The sequence below is a fragment of the Anomaloglossus baeobatrachus genome, chromosome 11 (genome assembly GCF_048569485.1).
Source record: "Anomaloglossus baeobatrachus isolate aAnoBae1 chromosome 11, aAnoBae1.hap1, whole genome shotgun sequence".
Taxonomy (NCBI): domain Eukaryota; kingdom Metazoa; phylum Chordata; class Amphibia; order Anura; family Aromobatidae; genus Anomaloglossus; species Anomaloglossus baeobatrachus.
Window position 1 is genome coordinate 8,538,265 of NC_134363.1, and position 19,359 is coordinate 8,557,623.

Here is a 19,359-nt window from a genome sequence, read left to right on the forward strand (position 1 = left end):
AGACATCTGCACTCAACTGTGTGTATTGTCTTTATCTACTGTATCTAAGCCCATCATGTGTGATACTGTCTGCTGAGCTGTGCATCTAATCCTCTCCTGTGTGATACTGTCTGCTGAGCTGTGCATCTAATCCTCTCCTGTGTGATACTGTCTGCTGAGCCGTGTATCTAAGCCCATCATGTGTGATACTGTCTGCTGAGCTGTGTATCTAATCCTCTCCTGTGTGATACTGTCTGCTGAGCTGTGTATCTAATCCTCTCCTGTGTGATACTGTGCTGAGCTGTGTATCTGAGCAGTGTGACCTGTCAGTGCACAGAACACGTGTCCTCCATAGTTCAGTGGCGGCTTTACACCACTATATCCGATGCTCCGCATTGTGCTTGGTGATGTGCGGCTGCAGCTGCTCGACTGTGAAGCCCCCAGTGGGCGCAGTGTTTGTGCTGCAGTTATGGGGTCCGCAGAGCGGTGGGGTCTGTCCTCTGCTCCTCAACACTCGCCCCCCCGCTCTGTAACATTACGGGGTCTCCACTTTGTGGCTGAGTTGCTGCGATTCCCTCCACTTCTATATAATGATCACTCGTGATGGGGAAGATTCAGGAGGAGAAATGTCAGGAATGGACTTGTTACCCCAATGGCTTCTAGTACAGGATGCGCTGGTATCAGTGAGGTCTGCACCACCGGCCGCTCTGTCACATGATGGGAAAGGCAGACGGCACAGAGGGGCCAAAGGTTATGCACCGGATGAGGCGAGGGGCCGGAGGTTATACACCGGGGGGAGGCGAGGGGCTGGAGGTTATACACCGGGGGGAGGCGAGGGGCTGGAGGTTATACACCGTGGGGAGGCGAGGGGCCGGAGGTTATACACTGGGGATAGGCGAGGGGCTGGAGGTTATACACCGTGGGGAGGCGAGGGGCCGGAGGTTATACACCGGGGGGAGGCGAGGGGCTGGAGGTTATACACCGGGGGGAGGCGAGGGGCTGGAGGTTATACACCGTGGGGAGGCGAGGGGCTGGAGGTTATACACCGGGGGGAGGCGAGGGGCCGGAGGTTATACACTGGGGATAGGCGAGGGGCTGGAGGTTATACACCGGGGAGGCGAGGGGCCGGAGGTTATACACCGGGGAGGCGAGGGGCCGGAGGTTATACACTGGGGGGAGGCGAGGGGCCGGAGGTTATACACTGGGGAGGCGAGGGTGTCACAAACCACCGGGGGGGTCACTCAGAAATCCCCCGCGCTGGCTACCAGTACGTCACAATCGGGGGGTAACAAGTGGGGGTCACCCCTCCTTTATACCTCCCGACCGACAGACAGAGCACGTGACGCGCTCTCTAGCGCCCCTCTTATAGTCAGGCCAATTATGGAATTGCCCGACAATAAGCAAGGAGGCCGCTATACTACTTATGCCGATTAGTGAAGGGTCCCCGGTGAGAGTAAGGTATATATTCCCCCGACCTCCGCGGGCGGAATATATAAAATCTCCCCGAATCTCACTGGCCTCCCCACAATAATCCTTGGCACAATTCGCTGCCACCAACCGATTTACGGTAACTATTAGCCGAACACATAGACGTGGGATTCAAGATCGAGATAACAGAACAGCCCAAGATTAATTATATAATTTAATCAGCCTAAAGCACACTAGAACTACAATATATACAATAGGGAATCTACAGAATATACATATGTCAGAGTACAGTTACAATCAAAGCATGGGTTACAAACAGGCATACACAGTTCCAGCAGTTACCTTGTTGCGTCTGGCCACAGGGGGGCGCTGTACCCAGGTTTCTAGGATCCTTCCCACAGATGTTTCCTACACGTGCCCCCAGCGAAAAGAACACTGGAAAATGGCCGAAGTAGGGTTATCAACCTGGGCCAATCCAGGTCCCCTCCTACCTTCGTGACCTCACAGGGAGCACTGCTCCACCCCTGGCTGGAGTTATGGACAAAATCCACAACATGGAATATGGCCATAACTTTGCCTGGGAGCGTCGTAGGCGGACGCCAATGCTCTCATTGTGACAGTTATGAATTTAGCTACAGAACGAGGGGACTCATGACCTGTCTGCCAGTTCCCCATTGGCTGATATCACGCCTGGGGCATTTCCCAATGTCCTGCTCCCATAAAAAGGGTGTGCCGGCATCGTCCGCATGCGGAGACACCATTTTTATGGTTGCCATATTTATCGGAAATATGGCTTGCGAGATATGAACCATTTTTTACTGGAGTCGTTCTGTCTGGCTACTTCCAGAGCCTTGCTAATTAGATAGCAGCTCCTACTACAGGGTGACGGCAGGGAGTCATCCTGTGTCCATTGTTCCCACACCACCTCATCTCCATATCACAGGACATGGCCATGGAGGTGTAAGTGGAACACTGAGAACAAGAAGGGAGGGGGCACTGCCAGGGAGTGATGAGGGATTATGACTGGAGTCATAATTCATCTTCATATCCCGGGATTTGCCTCACACCTCCCCCCTTTTGAGGGCGCTAGGGGGCAGCACACTCCGGTGTTCCCCCGTGCGCCCGTCCGCGACCTCTCCTTGTCGGGACAGCCCGTCTGCGTTACCGTGGTCACGGCCCCTTTTTTGGCGAATGGTGAAGTTGTATTGCTGGAGCGCAAGGCTCCATCGCAACAATCGCCCATTCGTCCCAGAGACGGTGTGCAACCAGCTGAGGGGATTGTGGTCCGTCTCCACGATGAAGTGGCGCCCGTATAGATAGGGTTGCAGACGCTGCAGGGCCCACACTATGGCCAGGCACTCCTTCTCCATCGTGGAATAGGCAACTTCCCTTGGTAACAGCTTCCTGCTCAGGTACAAGACTGGGTGCTCTTGGCTCGCAGAGTCCACCTGGCTGAGCACCGCACCGAGGCCGAAGTCACTGGCGTCGGTCTGTACTACAAACGGCCGCGTGAAGTCGGCTGCCTGTAGCACGGGCGGGCTGGACAGGGCGTCCTTTAGGGCCCGGAAGGCTGTCTCGCAGTCCATTGTCCAATCGACTGCAGAGGGCAGCTTCTTCTTGGTGAGGTCCGTCAAGGGCTTTGCCAGGCTACTATAGCATGGAACAAACCTCCTATAGTACCCAGCGGTCCCCAAGAAGGACATCACCTGCTTCTTGGTCCTGGGGGTGGGCCAGGATGCGATGGCTTCCACTTTCTCAGGCTTGGGCTTCAGTGTTCTCCCACCTACCCGGTGACCGAGGTACTGGACCTCGCTCATGGCCAGCTGACACTTTCCCGGCTTGATGGTCAAACCTGCCCGGTGGATCCGCCTGAGCACCTGTGCTAGATGCTCTAGGTGGTCCTCCCAGGTGGGACTGAAGACGGCAATGTCATCCAGGTACGCGGCCGCGTACCCTTCAAGTCCCTTGAGCAGGGTGTTGACCATCCGCTGGAAAGTGGCAGGGGCCTTCCTCATCCCGAATGGCATCACCGTGGACTCGTACAGTCCAAATGGGGTAATAAAGGCAGAGCGTTCCCTGGCCTTGCGAGTCAGGGGGATCTGCCAATATCCCCGGCTCAGATCCATGATGGTCAGGTACTGAGCCCCGGCCAACTGATCGAGCAGGTCATCGATGCGTGGCATTGGGTACGCATCGGCGACCGTGACCGCATTGAGCCCCCTGTAGTCCACGCAGAACCGAGTGGTTCGGTCCTTCTTAGGGACGAGGACTACAGGCGAGGCCCAAGCGCTGTTGGATGCCTGGATCACCCCCAGCTTCAGCATCTCGTCAATCTCCTGGCGCATGTGTTGCTGCACCTCCAGGGAGACCCGATATGCCGAACGCCGGATCGGGGGATGATCCCCAGTGTCCACGTGATGGACAGCCAAGTCAGTCCTTCCGGGCTGGTTGGTAAACAACCCCCGGAAGGGGTGTAGGGTGGCCCACAGCTGGGACCGTTGGTCCTCCAAGAGCTGGTGGCCAACCTCCACATCCTCAATGGATCCGCCTGCCCTAACCTGGGCTAGCATATCCAAGAGGGTTTCCGCTTCTCCCTCCTCGGGCAGGTTGCACACTGGGAGCGCACATGCCTCCCGCTCATGATGTGCCTTCATCATGTTCACATGGAAGGGCTTCCGCCTTCCACGGGCAGGGTCCAGGGTGACCAGGTACGTTACAGGGTTGAGCTGCTGGTACACGAGGTATGGGCCTTCCCAGGCTGCCTGAAGCTTGTCCTGTGGTACGGGGACCAGTACCCACACCTTTTGACCCACTTGGTAGGTCCTCTCACAAGCGTTCTGGTCGTACCAACGCTTCTGATCGGCCTGGGCTTGAGCCATATTGTCGTGTACCAGTTGCGTCAAGGCCTGCATTTTGTCCCGGAAGCGCATGACATACTCGATAACCGACACTCCAGGGGTGGCCAAATCCCCTTCCCAAGCCTCTTTCACCAGAGCCAGGGGGCCCCGCACACGTCGCCCGTACAGGAGCTCAAACGGTGAGAATCCTGTTGAGGCCTGTGGAACCTCCCGGTAAGCAAATAACAGGTGTGGGAGATACCGCTCCCAGTCACACCCATGGGAGTCGACCAACATCTTAAGCATCTGCTTTAAGGTGCCATTGAACCGCTCGCACAGGCCATTAGTCTGTGGATGGTACGGGCTGGCCACCAGATGTCGCACCTGGACTTGCTTACAGAGGGCCTCCATCAGCTGGGACATGAATTGGGTCCCCCGGTCAGTGAGCATTTCCTGGGGAAAACCCACTCGGGAGAAAATCTCCAGCAATGCGGTGGCCACCTTGTCAGCCCGAATGGACGACAAGGCCACTGCTTCTGGGTACCGGGTGGCATAGTCCACTACTGTCAGTAGGAAGCGTTTCCCGGAGCTGCTGGGGATGGCCAGCGGGCCGACCAGATCCACAGCCACCCTCCTGAAAGGCTCATCGATGATTGGCAGAGATACTAGTGGGGCTTTGGGGCGTGGCCCCGCCTTCCCCACTCTCTGACAGGTTTCACACGAACGGCAGTAGGCAGCCACATCGGCCCCCATTTTTGGCCAGTAGAAATGCTGGTTTAACCTGGCCTTGGTCTTAGCGATCCCTAGGTGTCCGGCCATCGGAATCTCATGTGCGATCCGCAACAACTCCGTCCGGAACGGATAGGGTACCACCAACTGTCGGTCCCTGGGCCACGCCTCCGGTGAACCCTGCTGGACCGTGGCCCGGTACAGCCGTCCTTGGTCCCAGACCACTCGCTCCGGGTCCGAGTCCGAGGGAGGCTGTGCCGCCTGCTCCTTAAAAGCTTTCAGGCTGTCGTCAGCTTCTAACGCTGCCTGAAACCCCTGACTAGATGTGGCCAGAATCGACGAGACTGTCACATCTTCAGTCAGTACCCCGGGACCTGTGTCCTGGCCTCCACCCGACTCGGCTGCCACTTGGTCAGAAGGGGAAGAGCTATCGGACCTCCGGGAGGCCCCTTGGCTTCCAGCACTCCCACTGCGGGTGACAGCGGCCACAGCCGCTGCGACCGTGGGTCGTGCCTGCTCCTCCTCCGTTCCTGACCAAGTCGCCGGTTCAGGCAGACCTACCTGGCTTCCTGACACCCCGGTTGTGGGGGAACCATGCACCGAGATCTTACCTGGGAGCACTTCCGCTCCTGGACCGGCCCCAATCTCACCTGCCTGTTCCCCTCCTGCAGCAACAGAACCCCGCTGTGAAATCTCTGGGGACCCCACATTTGCTGTGGTAGCCCCCACCCCACACACTGGTCCTCCCCCTGCAGCACCCTGCTCTCTGCTTATCCCTGCAGAGGGCAACAGATCCCAGCTCACAGGCTGATTACTTGTAGAGGCATTGTCACACCTTTCTCTGACCCCCTCCCCTGTCACAGCTGCAGCTGTGTGTGTGTCTATGGTGTCTGTGCAAGCAGAAATATCAGAGTTCACTCCCCCCTCTCTCACATCATTCATAGATAACACATTAACATTGTCCGGAGGCATGTCAGTACTGGCTGAAGGTTGGGGCCCAAACTGGGAGGTTATCTGCCCCAAATCTGTCCCAAGTAGCACGTTTGCAGGGATCCGATCAGTTACCCCCACCTCCCTCACCCCTCGCCCTGCGCCCCAGTCCACATAAATGTCAGCAACAGGCAGCGCCGGGTCAGTGCCTCCAATCCCGGAGACAGCGAGGGTTTTTCCAGGGATCAAGTCTTGGGGGGACACCATCTCAGGCCGCACCAGAGTCACCTCTGAGGCGCTGTCTCGCAGTCCTATGGTCACAGACCGGCCGACGGTGACAGGTTGGAAGCTGTCCAGGGACCTACCACCACCCCCACCCACACAATACACCTTGGGCGGCCCTTGGGACGGGGACGGAGCCGGGGCCTTGGGACGCTGAGGGCACATGGCCTTGAAGTGTCCAGGTAGGTTGCACTGGTGGCACCGTCTTGGTTCCGCCACGGGCCTGGAGAGGGGAGTTGAGGGGGACACCCCCTGCAGTCTAGGGGCAGGTGGGGCAGTCGCAGAATTCATCTTACCCCCTCTCCAGGTGCTGCTGGTGGCCGCTCTCCTGGCCTCAGGGGCCCGGTTGTTGGTGTAGTCATCGGCAAGGGCAGCTGTAGCCGTGGACCCCTTTGGCTTCTGGTCTCGGATGAACTGGCGGAGATCCTCAGGGCAGTTCCACAAGAGTTGCTCCGTGATGAACAAGTCCAGGATCTCCGGTCCGGTGGAAAGCTGCAGGCCTTGGGTCCAGTGGTCGGCAGCTCGGGCAAGTGCCCGCCGGTGGTCAGCCCAGGAGTCCTTTGGTCCCTTCTGTAGGCTCCGGAACTTCTTGCGGTAGGACTCTGGAGTGAGGTTGTACTGTTGGATCAGGGCCCGCTTGATGGTGTCGTAGCCCTGATCTGCCTCAGCAGGCAAGTCCCCAAGGATATCCAGGGCCTTACCCCTTAAACGGGGGGTCAGGTATTTGGCCCACTGGTCCTTGTCCAGATGGTGCTGCAGGCAAGTCCGTTCAAAAGCAGTCAAGAAAGAGTCCAAGTCTCCATCCTTCTCCAGCACTGGGAAGTCCTCAACACGGACCTTTGGAAGTTTGGTGTCTCGAAGGTCACGTGTGGCTGATGAGGGCCGGAGCTGAGCTAGCTGCAGCTGGTAGTCACGGTCTGCCTGTCGCTCTCGCTCTCGCTCTTCACGCGCTGCCTGCCGCTCTCGCTCCGCAGCCTCACGCTCTGCGTGCCGCTCCGCAGCCTCAGCGTCACGCGCTGCCTGCCGCTCTGCCCTGCGCTCTGCCAGGAGTTCCTTGTAGCCCTTCTGGTCTCCAGCCTGGAGAAGGGCCATAGCCATTTGAAGAAGGCTATCCGAGCCTCCCAGGCTCGGTGGAATGGCACGTGGTGATCTGCGGCACGCTGCAGAGCTAGGCGATTCACTGTCCCTTTCAGAGCGGAGGGCTGGCATCTGGCTCGTTGAGGAACCTTGGGTGAGCTGCTCCTCATCTTGTCCATAATTGCCAGGTTGTGCAATGTCCTCGGCAGAACGGTTTTCTGGCGTCGAGCTCCTGGAGGACTCGTGGGCAACCTCCTCATTGCTGTCCACAGCACCGTCCTCCCTCTCTTCGGCTCCTGCCTTAGCATTGGCCAGTTGCATAGCTCTGCTCCTGGTGCCATCAGCCATTCTTGCAGACTTTTGGTCACTGACACAGAACTGACACCTGATGCCTCCACACACCTTACAGTATCTGCACTCTGACACTCTAGTGTTGAGCTAGTCTGAAGACCCCAGCAGCCACAGCTGCTGCAGGCAGTCTTTAGTGTCTGGGAGTATGGGTCTCACACTCACACACACTATTATCTCGATCCCACCGCTTGCCACCAATATGTCACAAACCACCGGGGGGGTCACTCAGAAATCCCCCGCGCTGGCTACCAGTACGTCACAATCGGGGGGTAACAAGTGGGGGTCACCCCTCCTTTATACCTCCCGACCGACAGACAGAGCACGTGACGCGCTCTCTAGCGCCCCTCTTATAGTCAGGCCAATTATGGAATTGCCCGACAATAAGCAAGGAGGCCGCTATACTACTTATGCCGATTAGTGAAGGGTCCCCGGTGAGAGTAAGGTATATATTCCCCCGACCTCCGCGGGCGGAATATATAAAATCTCCCCGAATCTCACTGGCCTCCCCACAATAATCCTTGGCACAATTCGCTGCCACCAACCGATTTACGGTAACTATTAGCCGAACACACAGACGTGGGATTCAAGATCGAGATAACAGAACAGCCCAAGATTAATTATATAATTTAATCAGCCTAAAGCACACTAGAAACTACAATATATACAATAGGGAATCTACAGAATATACATATGTCAGAGTACAGTTACAATCAAAGCATGGGTTACAAACAGGCATACACAGTTCCAGCAGTTACCTTGTTGCGTCTGGCCACAGGGGGGCGCTGTACCCAGGTTTCTAGGATCCTTCCCACAGATGTTTCCTACACGTGCCCCCAGCGAAAAGAACACTGGAAAATGGCCGAAGTAGGGTTATCAACCTGGGCAGATCCAGGTCCCCTCCTACCTTAGTGACCTCAGAGGGAGCACTGCTCCACCCCTGGCTTGAGTTATAGACAATCCACAACATGGAATATGGGCCATAACTTTGCCTGGGAGCGTCGTAGGCGGACGCCAATGCTCTCATTGTGACAGTTATGAATTTAGCTACAGAACGAGGGGACTCATGACCTGTCTGCCAGTTCCCCATTGGCTGATATCACGCCTGGGGCATTTCCCAATGTCCTGCTCCCATAAAAAGGGTGTGCCGGCATCGTCCGCATGCGGAGACACCATTTTTATGGTTGCCATATTTATCGGAAATATGGCTTGCGAGATATGAACCATTTTTTACTGGAGTCGTTCTGTCTGGCTACTTCCAGAGCCTTGCTAATTAGATAGCAGCTCCTACTACAGGGTGACGGCAGGGAGTCATCCTGTGTCCATTGTTCCCACACCACCTCATCTCCATATCACAGGACATGGCCATGGAGGTGTAAGTGGAACACTGAGAACAAGAAGGGAGGGGGCACTGCCAGGGAGTGATGAGGGATTATGACTGGAGTCATAATTCATCTTCATATCCCGGGATTTGCCTCACAGAGGGGCCGGAGGTTATACACTGGGGGGAGGCGAGGGGCCGGAGGTTATACACTGGGGGGAGGCGAGGGGCCGGAGGTTATACACTGGGGGGAGGCGAGGGGCCGGAGGTTATACACTGGGGGGAGGCGAGGGGCCGGAGGTTATACACTGGGGGGAGGCGAGGGGCCGGAGGTTATACACCGGGGAGGCGAGGGGCTGGAGGTTATACACTTTGGAGACGAGGGGCCGGAGGTTATACACTGGGGGAAGGCGAGGGGCCGGAGGTTATACACTGGGGGGAGGCGAGGGGCCGGAGGTTATACACTGGGGGGAGGCGAGGGGCCGGAGGTTATACACTGGGGGGAGGCGAGGGGCCGGAGGTTATACACTGGGGGGAGGCGAGGGGCCGGAGGCTATACACCGGGGGGAGGCGAGGGGCTGGAGGTTATACACCGGGGGGAGGCGAGGGGCCGGAGGTTATACACTGGGGATAGGCGAGGGGCTGGAGGTTATACACTGGGGAGGCGAGGGGCCGGAGGTTATACACTGGGGAGGCGAGGGGCCGGAGGTTATACACTGTGGGGAGGCGAGGGGCCGGAGGTTATACACTGGGGAGACGAGGGGCCGGAGGTTATACACTGGGGGGAGGCGAGGGGCCGGAGGTTATACACTGGGGGGAGGCGAGGGGCCGGAGGTTATACACTGGGGGGAGGCGAGGGGCCGGAGGTTATACACTGTGGGGAGGCGAGGGGCCGGAGGTTATACACTGGGGAGACGAGGGGCCGGAGGTTATACACTGGGGGGAGGCAAGGGGCCTAAGGTTATACACTGGGGGGAGGCGAGGGGCCGGAGGTTATACACCGGGGAGGCGAGGGGCCGGAGGTTATACACTGGGGAGGTGAGGGGACGGAGGTTATACACTGGGGGGAGGCGAGGGGCCGGAGGTTATACACTGGGGGGAGGCGAGGGGCCGGAGGTTATACACTGGGGGGAGGCGAGGGGCCGGAGGTTATACACTGGGGGGAGGCGAGGGGCCAGAGGTTATACACTGGGGGGAGGCGAGGGGCCGGAGGTTATACACCGGGGAGGCGAGGGGCCGGAGGTTATACACTGGGGAGACGAGGGGCCGGAGGTTATACACTGGGGGAAGGCAAGGGGCCGGAGGTTATACACTGGGGGAAGGCAAGGGGCCGGAGGTTATACACTGGGGGAAGGCAAGGGGCCGGAGGTTATACACTGGGGGAAGGCAAGGGGCCGGAGGTTATACACTGGGGGAAGGCGAGGGGCCGGAGGTTATACACTGGGGGGAGGCGAGGGGCCGGAGGCTATACACTAAGGAGACGAGGGGCCGGAGGTTATACACCGGGGGAGGCGAGGGGCCGGAGGTTATACACTGGGGGGAGGCGAGGGGCCGGAGGTTATACACCGGGGAGGCAAGGGGCTGGAAGTTATACACCGGGGGAGGTGAGGGGCCGGAGGTTATACACTGGGGCGAGGCGAGGGGCCGGAGGTTATACACTGGGGGGAGGCGAGGGGCCGGAGGTTATACACTGGGGGGAGGCGAGGGGCCGGAGGTTATACACTGGGGGGAGGCGAGGGGCCGGAGGTTATACACTGGGGGGAGGCGAGGGGCCGGAGGTTATACACTGGGGCGAGGCGAGGGGCCGGAGGTTATACACTGGGGGGAGGCGAGGGGCCGGAGGTTATACACTGGGGGGAGGCGAGGGGCCGGAGGTTATACACTGGGGGGAGGCGAGGGGCCGGATGAGTGGATGTTGCACCATCACACTGGATATTCTGGAGAATAAACCTCTAATACTTCACATGTCAGATCCGCAGATAACGACCCCCAATAAACTTGGCCCCGGGTCCTTTATTCTGAGTGACCGGCGGTGATGGAGCTCGAGGTCAGTATAAATCTGTGCACGGTCGATGGTCACACACATTTCTATATGATCCCTGCTCTGCCTTCACCTGTGACACTGAAGATAGAAGAGCTGACAATCTATCCAAAATGATTGTCCAGTTGGTAAATGGCACAGATTGTGATGGGATCGCGGCCGCAGACTGACCGAGCGCCTCAATGTCAGGCAGCTGCTGCAAAAGCCTTGTTACAGCAGAGGACATTCAGGAAGGACAGCGGCCACTCATCCACCAGTGCAGACACTGGCGCCCAACATGGGAGTCTGGGGTCAGGATACTCTGGGTGTTATACAATGTTGTACCTCCCGGGTTGCCCCCTTGGATCCCCCACCCCAGAGGAGCCGAGGTGTCTCTGTGCGGACCCTGGTGCTCGGGGGACACAGGTCCTGCCTCCATGCAGGTATCACCGGTCTGACCTCCACTTTTCTTGCCTATCTATGTAGTAAGATGGTAATAATGGCCGGGGATATTTTCGGAGCTGAGGTCACTCGGAAATTTATTTTTGCTCAAGGTCTTCTAATTTGTATAGTAAATATCTCTGGTGGGAACGACCCCAGATACAGCACCGGCCGCTGTGCAAACACCGATAACACCGCCATATGAGCACGAGACGCACAGCTGAGGGCTGCATTCTCCAAGATGATCCCCCTGGTAGTGGCAGTGCTCCTGGTGGCTGGGGGTAAGTGCGAGCAGTGCTCCTGGTGGCTGGGGGTAAGTGCGAGCAGTGCTCCTGGTGGCTGGGGGTAAGTGCGAGCAGTGCTCCTGGTGGCTGGGGGTAAGTGCGAGCAGTGCTCCTGGTGGCTGGGGGTAAGTGGGAGCAGAGCTCCTGGTGGCTGGGGGTAAGTGCGAGCAGTGCTCCTGGTGGCTGGGGGTAAGTGCGAGCAGTGCTCCTGGTGGCTGGGGGTAAGTGCGAGCAGTGCTCCTGGTAGCTGGGGGTAAGTGGGAGCAGAGCTCCTGGTGGCTGGGGGTAAGTGCGAGCAGTGCTCCTGGTGGCTGGGGGTAAGTGCGAGCAGTGCTCCTGGTGGCTGGGGGTAAGTGCGAGCAGTGCTCCTGGTGGCTGGGGGTAAGTGGGAGCAGAGCTCCATTGTGGCTGGGGGTAAGTGGGAGCAGAGCTCCTGGTGGCTGGGGGTAAGTGCGAGCAGTGCTCCTGGTGGCTGGGGGTAAGTGCGAGCAGTGCTCCTGGTGGCTGGGGGTAAGTGCGAGCAGTGCTCCTGGTGGCTGGGGGTAAGTGGGAGCAGAGCTCCTGGTGGCTGGGGGTAAGTGGAAGCAGTGCTCCTGGTGGCTGGGGGTAAGTGGAAGCAGTGGTCCTGGTGGCTGGGGGTAAGTGGAAGCAGTGCTCCTGGTGGGTGTGTGTAGTAGCAGTGCTCCTGGTAGCTGGGGGTAAGTGTGAGCAGTGCTCCTGGTGGCTGGGGGTAAGTGGTAGCAGTGGTCTTGGTGGCTGGGGGTAAGTGCGAACAGTGCTCCTGGTGGCTGGGGATAAGTGAGAGCAGTGCTCCTGGTGGCTGGGGGTAAGTGGTTGCAGTGCTCCTGGTGGGTGTGTGTAGTAGCAGTGCTCCTGGCGGCTGGGGGTAAGTGCGAGCAGTGCTCCTGGTGGCTGGGGGTAAGTGGTAGCAGTGCTCCTGGTGGCTGGGGGTAAGTGGTTGCAGTGCTCCTGGTGGGTGTGTGTAGTAGCAGTGCTCCTGGCGGCTGGGGGTAAGTGGTAGCAGTGCTCCTGTTGACTGTGTGTAGCAGTGCTCCTGGTGGCTGGGGGTAAGTGCGAGCAGTGCTCCTGGTGGCTGGGGGTAAGTGATAGCAGTGCTCCTGGTGGCTGGGGGTAAGTGGTAGCAGTGCTCCTGGTGGGTGTGTGTAGTAGCAGTGCTTCTGGTGGCTGGGGTAAGTGCGAGCAGTGCTCCTGGTGGCTGGGGGTAAGTGGTAGCAGTGCTCCTGGTGGCTGGGGGGTAAGTGGTTGCAGTGCTCCTGGTGGGTGTGTGTAGTAGCAGTGCTCCTGGCGGCTGGGGGTAAGTGGTAGCAGTGCTCCTGGTGGGTGTGTGTAGTAGCAGTGCTCCTGGTGGCTGGGGGTAAGTGGTAGCAGTGCTCCTGGTGGGTGTGTGTAGTAGCAGTGCTTCTGGTGGCTGGGGTAAGTGCGAGCAGTGCTCCTGGTGGCTGGGGGTAAGTGGTAGCAGTGCTCCTGGTGGCTGGGGGGTAAGTGGTTGCAGTGCTCCTGGTGGGTGTGTGTAGTAGCAGTGCTCCTGGCGGCTGGGGGTAAGTGGTAGCAGTGCTCCTGGTGGGTGTGTGTAGTAGCAGTGCTCCTGGTGGCTGGGGGTAAGTGGTAGCAGTGCTCCTGGTGACTGTGTGTAGCAGTGCTCCTGGTGGCTGGGGGTAAGTGCGAGCAGTGCTCCTGGTGGCTGGGGGTAAGTGATAGCAGTGCTCCTGGTGGCTGGGGGTAAGTGGTAGCAGTGCTCCTGGTGACTGTGTGTAGCAGTGCTCCTGGTGGCTAGGGGTATGTGGTTGAAGTGCTCCTGGTGGCTGGGGGTAAGTTGTAGCAGTGCTCCTGGTGACTGTGTGTAGCAGTGCTCCTGGTGGCTAGGGGTATGTGGTAGCAGTGCTCCTAGTGCCTAGGGGTAAGTGGTAGCAGTGCTCCTAGTGCCTAGGGGTAAGTGGTAGCAGTGCTCCTAGTGCCTAGGGGTAAGTGGTAGCAGTGCTCCTAGTGCCTAGGGGTAAGTGGTAGCAGTGCTCCTGGTGGCTAGGGGTAAGTGGTAGCAGTGCTCCTGGTGGGTGTGTGTAGTAGTGTTCCTGGTGGCTAGGGGGTAAGTGGTTGCAGTGCTCCTGGTGGGTATGTGTAGTAGCAGTGCTTCTGGTGGCTGGGGTAAGTGGTAGCAGTGCCCCTAGTGGCTGGGGTAAGTGGTTGCAGTGCTCCTGGTGGGTGTATGTAGTAGCAGTGCTCCTGGTGGCGGGTGTATGTAGTAGCAGTGCTCCTGGCGGGTGTATGTAGTAGCAGTGCTCCTGGCGGGTGTATGTAGTAGCAGTGCTCCTGGCGGGTGTATGTAGTAGCAGTGCTCCTGGTGGCTAGGGGTAAGTGGTAGCAGTGCTCCTGGTGGGTGTGTGTAGTAGTGTTCCTGGTGGCTGGGGGTAAGTGGTAGCAGTGCTCCTGGTGGCTAGGGGTAAGTGGCTGCAGTGCTCCTGGTGGCTAGGGGTAAGTGGTAGCAGTGCTCCTGGTGGGTGTGTGTAGTAGTGTTCCTGGTGGCTAGGGGGTAAGTGGTTGCAGTGCTCCTGGTGGGTATGTGTAGTAGCAGTGCTTCTGGTGGCTGGGGTAAGTGGTAGCAGTGCTCCTGGTGGCTGGGGGTAAGTGGTAGCAGTGCCCCTAGTGGCTGGGGTAAGTGGTAACAGTGCTCCTGGCGGGTGTATGTAGTAGCAGTGCTCTTGGTGGCGGGTGTATGTAGTAGCAGTGCTCCTGGCGGGTGTATGTAGTAGCAGTGCTCCTGGTGGCTGGGGGTAAGTAGTAGCAGTGCTCCTGGTGGCTGTGTGTAGTAGCAGTGCCCCTAGTGGCTGGGTTTAGTACTGCAGTATGTTTGACATTCCAGTGACTGGGTGAGAGTTGGTTTTATTACATGCTTGTGCTCCTGATCTTCCTTACTTTTTCGGCTGCCTTTCTATAAACTCATCTTTTCCCTTTGCCTTGAGCAGCGTCCGGCTGCGGCGTTTCCACTATTAAGCCCTCGGTATCACGAGTGGTGAACGGCGAGGAGGTTGTGCCCCACAGCTGGCCCTGGCAGGTGAGCCACATATACCACATGGAGGTCACTGTCTCTAATGCAATCTGTTTATTAACTGGACATTTTCAACTATCCAGTAAATTTGGGGATGTTTTTCCCGCTAGGTATCGCTCCAGTACATCTACTATGGGTACTGGTATCACACGTGCGGAGCGAGCCTCATCTCATCCACCTGGGTGCTGACCGCTGCTCATTGCATCAGGTAGGAAGGAGCAGAATGTTGCCCTAGTTACACTGAGTGCATTGATTTCAGAGGGCACTGGCCTGAAACTCGCCCCCATGGCTTCTCTTTTTTTTTTTCAGTTCCTCCAACACCTACCGAGTCATGTTGGGCAAACACAACTTTCGGGTGTCTGAGGCCGGTCAGAAGACGATCAGTGTGGTCAAACTGATCAACCATTCAAGATGGAACCCAAACAACCTCTCCGGAGGGTAGCGGCTTCACAATGTTCATCTCTAGGAGTTGAAACATCATTTTCTAAGGGTTGAAATATCAGGTTTTCCAAGTACTCAAATAACCATAAGGGCAAACCAAGGCCAATTTGGTTCACTGACCATCCCCCAAAAACGAGTGAACATGTCCTTGGCTTCTCATTGCCCTAAGGTCAAGTTCACAATCAACTAAAATGAACCTAGGCAGGGAACAGAGCAGGACCCCTCTGTTCTACAAGGAAGACTCAATATTTACATTATTTTCCTCCAGACATGACATTTCTCTTCTGAAACTGGAACAACCCGTAGAATTTAGCGACACAATCCAGCCTGCGTGCCTGCCCCCTGCTGGTTCTATCTTGAATCACAATTTAGGTTGTTATGTCACTGGATGGGGCAACCTCCAAAGTAAGTGAAATGTAGTGTTTTCAAAATTGCTGGGTACTGAGGCGTGTGCATGACCCCATGGCAGTTCCATAGAATTGTATGAATAAGTTTTAGGGAAACCCCAAAATATATACGTTTTTTAATCATAGTTAAGACTTTGTATTGTCTAGTGTCACAAAGAACATAGGAATTTGCTTGATAAGAGGATACAGAGGTTTAATATGAAGGCTATGGGTCCTAATGCCAAATATGTAATAGATCTAACGACCATGTATTATTCATAATACTAGTGTCTTCTTATGTGTAACAACATTCTTGGGCTACAATATCTGGCTGCTCCTGCTTTCTGTCTGCTCTCCATTGCTATTTCACTGAGAGGCATTGTGTCTAAGCCCATAGCGGTTCCATAGAATTGTATATAAAAGTTTCAGGGAAACCCCAAATTATAGGGTTTTTTTTCTAATGAGACTCAAGACTTTGTATTATCTATTATCACAAAGAATGTAGGAATTAGCTTGATAAGAGGATACAGAGGGGTAATATGAAGGCTCTGGGTGCTAATGCCAAATTTGTAATAGATCGATCTACCATACTAGTGTCTTCTTATGTGTAACAATGCCTTTGGGCTACAGGTTCTGGGTGCATGAGTGCTCCTGCTTCCTGTCTGCTCTCCATTGCTATTCCTCTGAGAGGCATTATGTACCTGCCCATGGCGGTTCCATAGAATTGTATATAAAAGTTCCAGGGAAACCCCAAATTATACTTTTGTTTAATGAGACTCAATACTTTGTGTTGTCTAGAATCACAAAGAATCAGAATTTCCTTGATAAGAGGATACAGAGGTGTAATATGAAGGCTCTGGGTCCTAATGCAAAATATGTAATAGATCGATCTACCATGCTAGTGTGTTCTTATGTGTAACAACACGCTTGGGCTACATTTTCTGGGTGCTCCTGCTTCCTGTCTGCTCTCCATTGCTATTTCACTGAGAGGCATTGAGTCTGAGCCCATGGCGGTTCCATAGAAGTCTATATATAAATCTGAAATAAGAAGCGCTAATAGTCTAACACCAGATAACAAGTGTAGTATATACAGGAGATATACACTCACCTACTGTGGTTGTGAGAGTCACAACCACTGATAAGCATGAGATAGGGACATCTGCTGCCACCCCATGTGGATGAGCATTCAAAATGGAGTAGAGAAGGGGTTAACGCAGCGCATCAGCCAAATGAAAGTGTAGAGATGTTGATGAATAATATCTTTTTATAGTTCATCGGTCTATGCGTTTCAAGGTCGAAACCACTTCCTCAGTACCAGGACATCAACAAAGCATCCTTTCTTGATGTCCTGGTCCTGAGGAAGAGGTTTCGACTTCGAAACGCGTAGACCGATGAAATAAAAAAAGATATTATTCATCAAAATCTCTACACCTTCATTTGGCTGATGCGCTGCGTTAACCCCTTCTCTACTCCATTTTGAATAGAACTCTACATAAAAGTTTCAGGGAAACCCCAAATTATATTTTTTTTAATTAGACTCAAGACTTTGTATCGTATGGTATCACAAAGAATGTAGGAATTTGCTTGATAAGAGGATACAGAGGTGTAATCTGAAGGCTCTGGGTCCTAATGCAAAATATGTAATAGATCGATCTAACATACTAGTTTCTTCTTATTTGTAACAATGCCTTTGGGCTACAATATCTGGGTGCTCCTGCTTCCTGTCTGCTCTCCATGGCTATTTCACTGAGAGGCATTGTGTCTGAGCCCATAGCGGTTCCATAGAATTGGATATAAAGGTTACAGGGAAACCCCAAATTATAGTTTTTTTTAATGAGACTCAAGACTTTGTATTATCTAGTATCACAAAGAATGTAGGAATTTGCTTGATAAGAGGATACAGAGGGGTAATATGAAGGCTCTGCGTCCCAATGCAAAATATGTAATAGAGCTACCTACCATGTATTATTCATAATACTAGTATCTTTTGGGCTACAAGATCTGGATGCTCCTGCTCCCTGTCTGCTCTCCATAGCAATTCCACTGAGAGGCATTGTGTCAGTGCCCATGTCGGTTCCACAAGAAAACATAATTGTCACATTGAAGCATTTTTTTGTTTTTCATTTTTATAAAGATTTGTGTTTATTTCAGCTAACGGTCCTGCTCCTGACATCTTGCAGCAAGGTCTTCTGCTGGTTGTGGACCACGCCACCTGCTCTCAGTCTGACTGGTGGGGTAGATCCGTTCAGACTAACATGATTTGTGCCGGAGGAGATGGCATCATTTCGAGCTGCTATGTAATTTACTTTTTTTGTATATCACAGTATGGGTATGTTTTAATGTTGTCGTGACATTACACATCCAGAGCTGCATTCCAAATTCTGCTTGACAACAGTTGTAATAATGAAGATTAATAATACGCCCCTAGTAACTTAGAGCCAAGCCCCCTACAACAGGAAGCAGGGGCGGCAGTGAGATCTAAGCTCCAGCGTGCTGAGTGCCAATAGAAATCCAGCAGAATTATGAATGCAGCTCTAGATGTGAATGGGAGGGTGCAGAAGAGAATTGGTCATAAGTGACTGGAGAGTCACGGGTTACAGACCACTCAACTATCTCTTGAATGTTGTCTTTCAGGGGGATTCTGGAGGACCCTTGAACTGCCTGAATGACCAAGGAGCGTGGGAGGTCCACGGTGTGGTCAGCTTTGGCTCCTCTCTCGGATGTAACTACTACAAGAAGCCGTCCGTCTTCACCCGCGTCTCCGAATTCAACAGCTGGATCAGTTCGGTAAGTGTCACATGGTACAGGCAAAAAGAAAAGAGCAACCAATCACATCGCTGCATCCAACCCGCAGCAGTGATTTGATTGGTTTATATCCAGTCTACATCAATTGTTACAATGTATTTATCTGACATTAACCCCTCGTTCTCTGTTTTGCATCAGACGATTGCATCAAACTAAAGTCAGGAATCTCCCCGGGAATCAGCGATGATCACGTGATCCCAGCGAGGAACAGAAATCTCCACGTCTGACGGATTGTTTTTTTGTTTTTCCGAAAAATAAAATATTGAAATCATCGTGGGTGTGAATGTATTTATTGTCTTAATGCTCCGCAGCCCTGACCCCATATAAGAACGCTCCGCAGCCCTGACCCCATATAAGAACGCTCCGCAGCCCTGACCCCATATAAGAACGCTCCACAGCCCTGACCCCATATAAGAACGCTCCACAGCCCTGACCCCATATAAGAACGCTCCACAGCCCTGACCCCATATAAGAACGCTCCGTAGCCCTGACCCCGTATAAGAACGCTCCACAGCCCTGACCCCGTATAAGAACGCTCCGTAGCCCTGACCCCATATAAGAACGCTCCGCAGCCCTGACCCCATATAAGAACGCTCCGCAGCCCTGACCCCATATAAGAACGCTCCACAGCCCTGACCCCATATAAGAACGCTCCACAGCCCTGACCCCATATAAGAACGCTCCGTAGCCCTGACCCCGTATAAGAACGCTCCACAGCCCTGACCCCGTATAAGAACGCTCCGTAGCCCTGACCCCATATAAGAACGCTCCGCAGCCCTGACCCCGTATAAGAACGCTCCGCGGCCCTGACCCCATATAAGAACGCTCCACAGCCCTGACCCCATATAAGAACGCTCCACAGCCCTGACCCCGTATAAGAACGCTCCGCAGCCCTGACCCCATATAAGAACGCTCCGCAGCCCTGACCCCGTATAAGAACGCTCCGCAGCCCTGACCCCATATAAGAACGCTCCACAGCCCTGACCC

General features: G+C 55.0%; 1 protein-coding gene across 1 annotated transcript; it reads left to right on the forward strand.

Moving 5' to 3' along the window:
* The first annotated feature begins 11,633 nt into the window (after nucleotides 1-11,633).
* On the forward strand, nucleotides 11,634-18,528 carry LOC142256956 (chymotrypsin-like elastase family member 2A). The gene is made up of 8 exons (XM_075328978.1): nucleotides 11,634-11,673; nucleotides 14,658-14,746; nucleotides 14,851-14,948; nucleotides 15,050-15,178; nucleotides 15,450-15,586; nucleotides 17,719-17,864; nucleotides 18,202-18,354; nucleotides 18,511-18,528. Exons 1-8 carry the CDS (start codon nucleotides 11,634-11,636, stop codon nucleotides 18,526-18,528), a joined length of 810 nt encoding a protein of 269 aa, XP_075185093.1.
* The last annotated feature ends 831 nt before the right edge of the window (nucleotides 18,529-19,359 follow it).

Bases quoted from the DNA above. Each gene is read 5' to 3' on its own strand.
- LOC142256956 (XM_075328978.1), top strand. From the start codon at position 11,634: ATGATCCCCCTGGTAGTGGCAGTGCTCCTGGTGGCTGGGG. The intron at 11,674-14,657 runs GTAAGTGCGAGC...TGCCTTGAGCAG, and splicing joins AGTGCTCCTGGTGGCTGGGG to CGTCCGGCTGCGGCGTTTCC. The intron at 15,179-15,449 runs GTAGCGGCTTCA...ATTTTCCTCCAG, and splicing joins CCAAACAACCTCTCCGGAGG to ACATGACATTTCTCTTCTGA.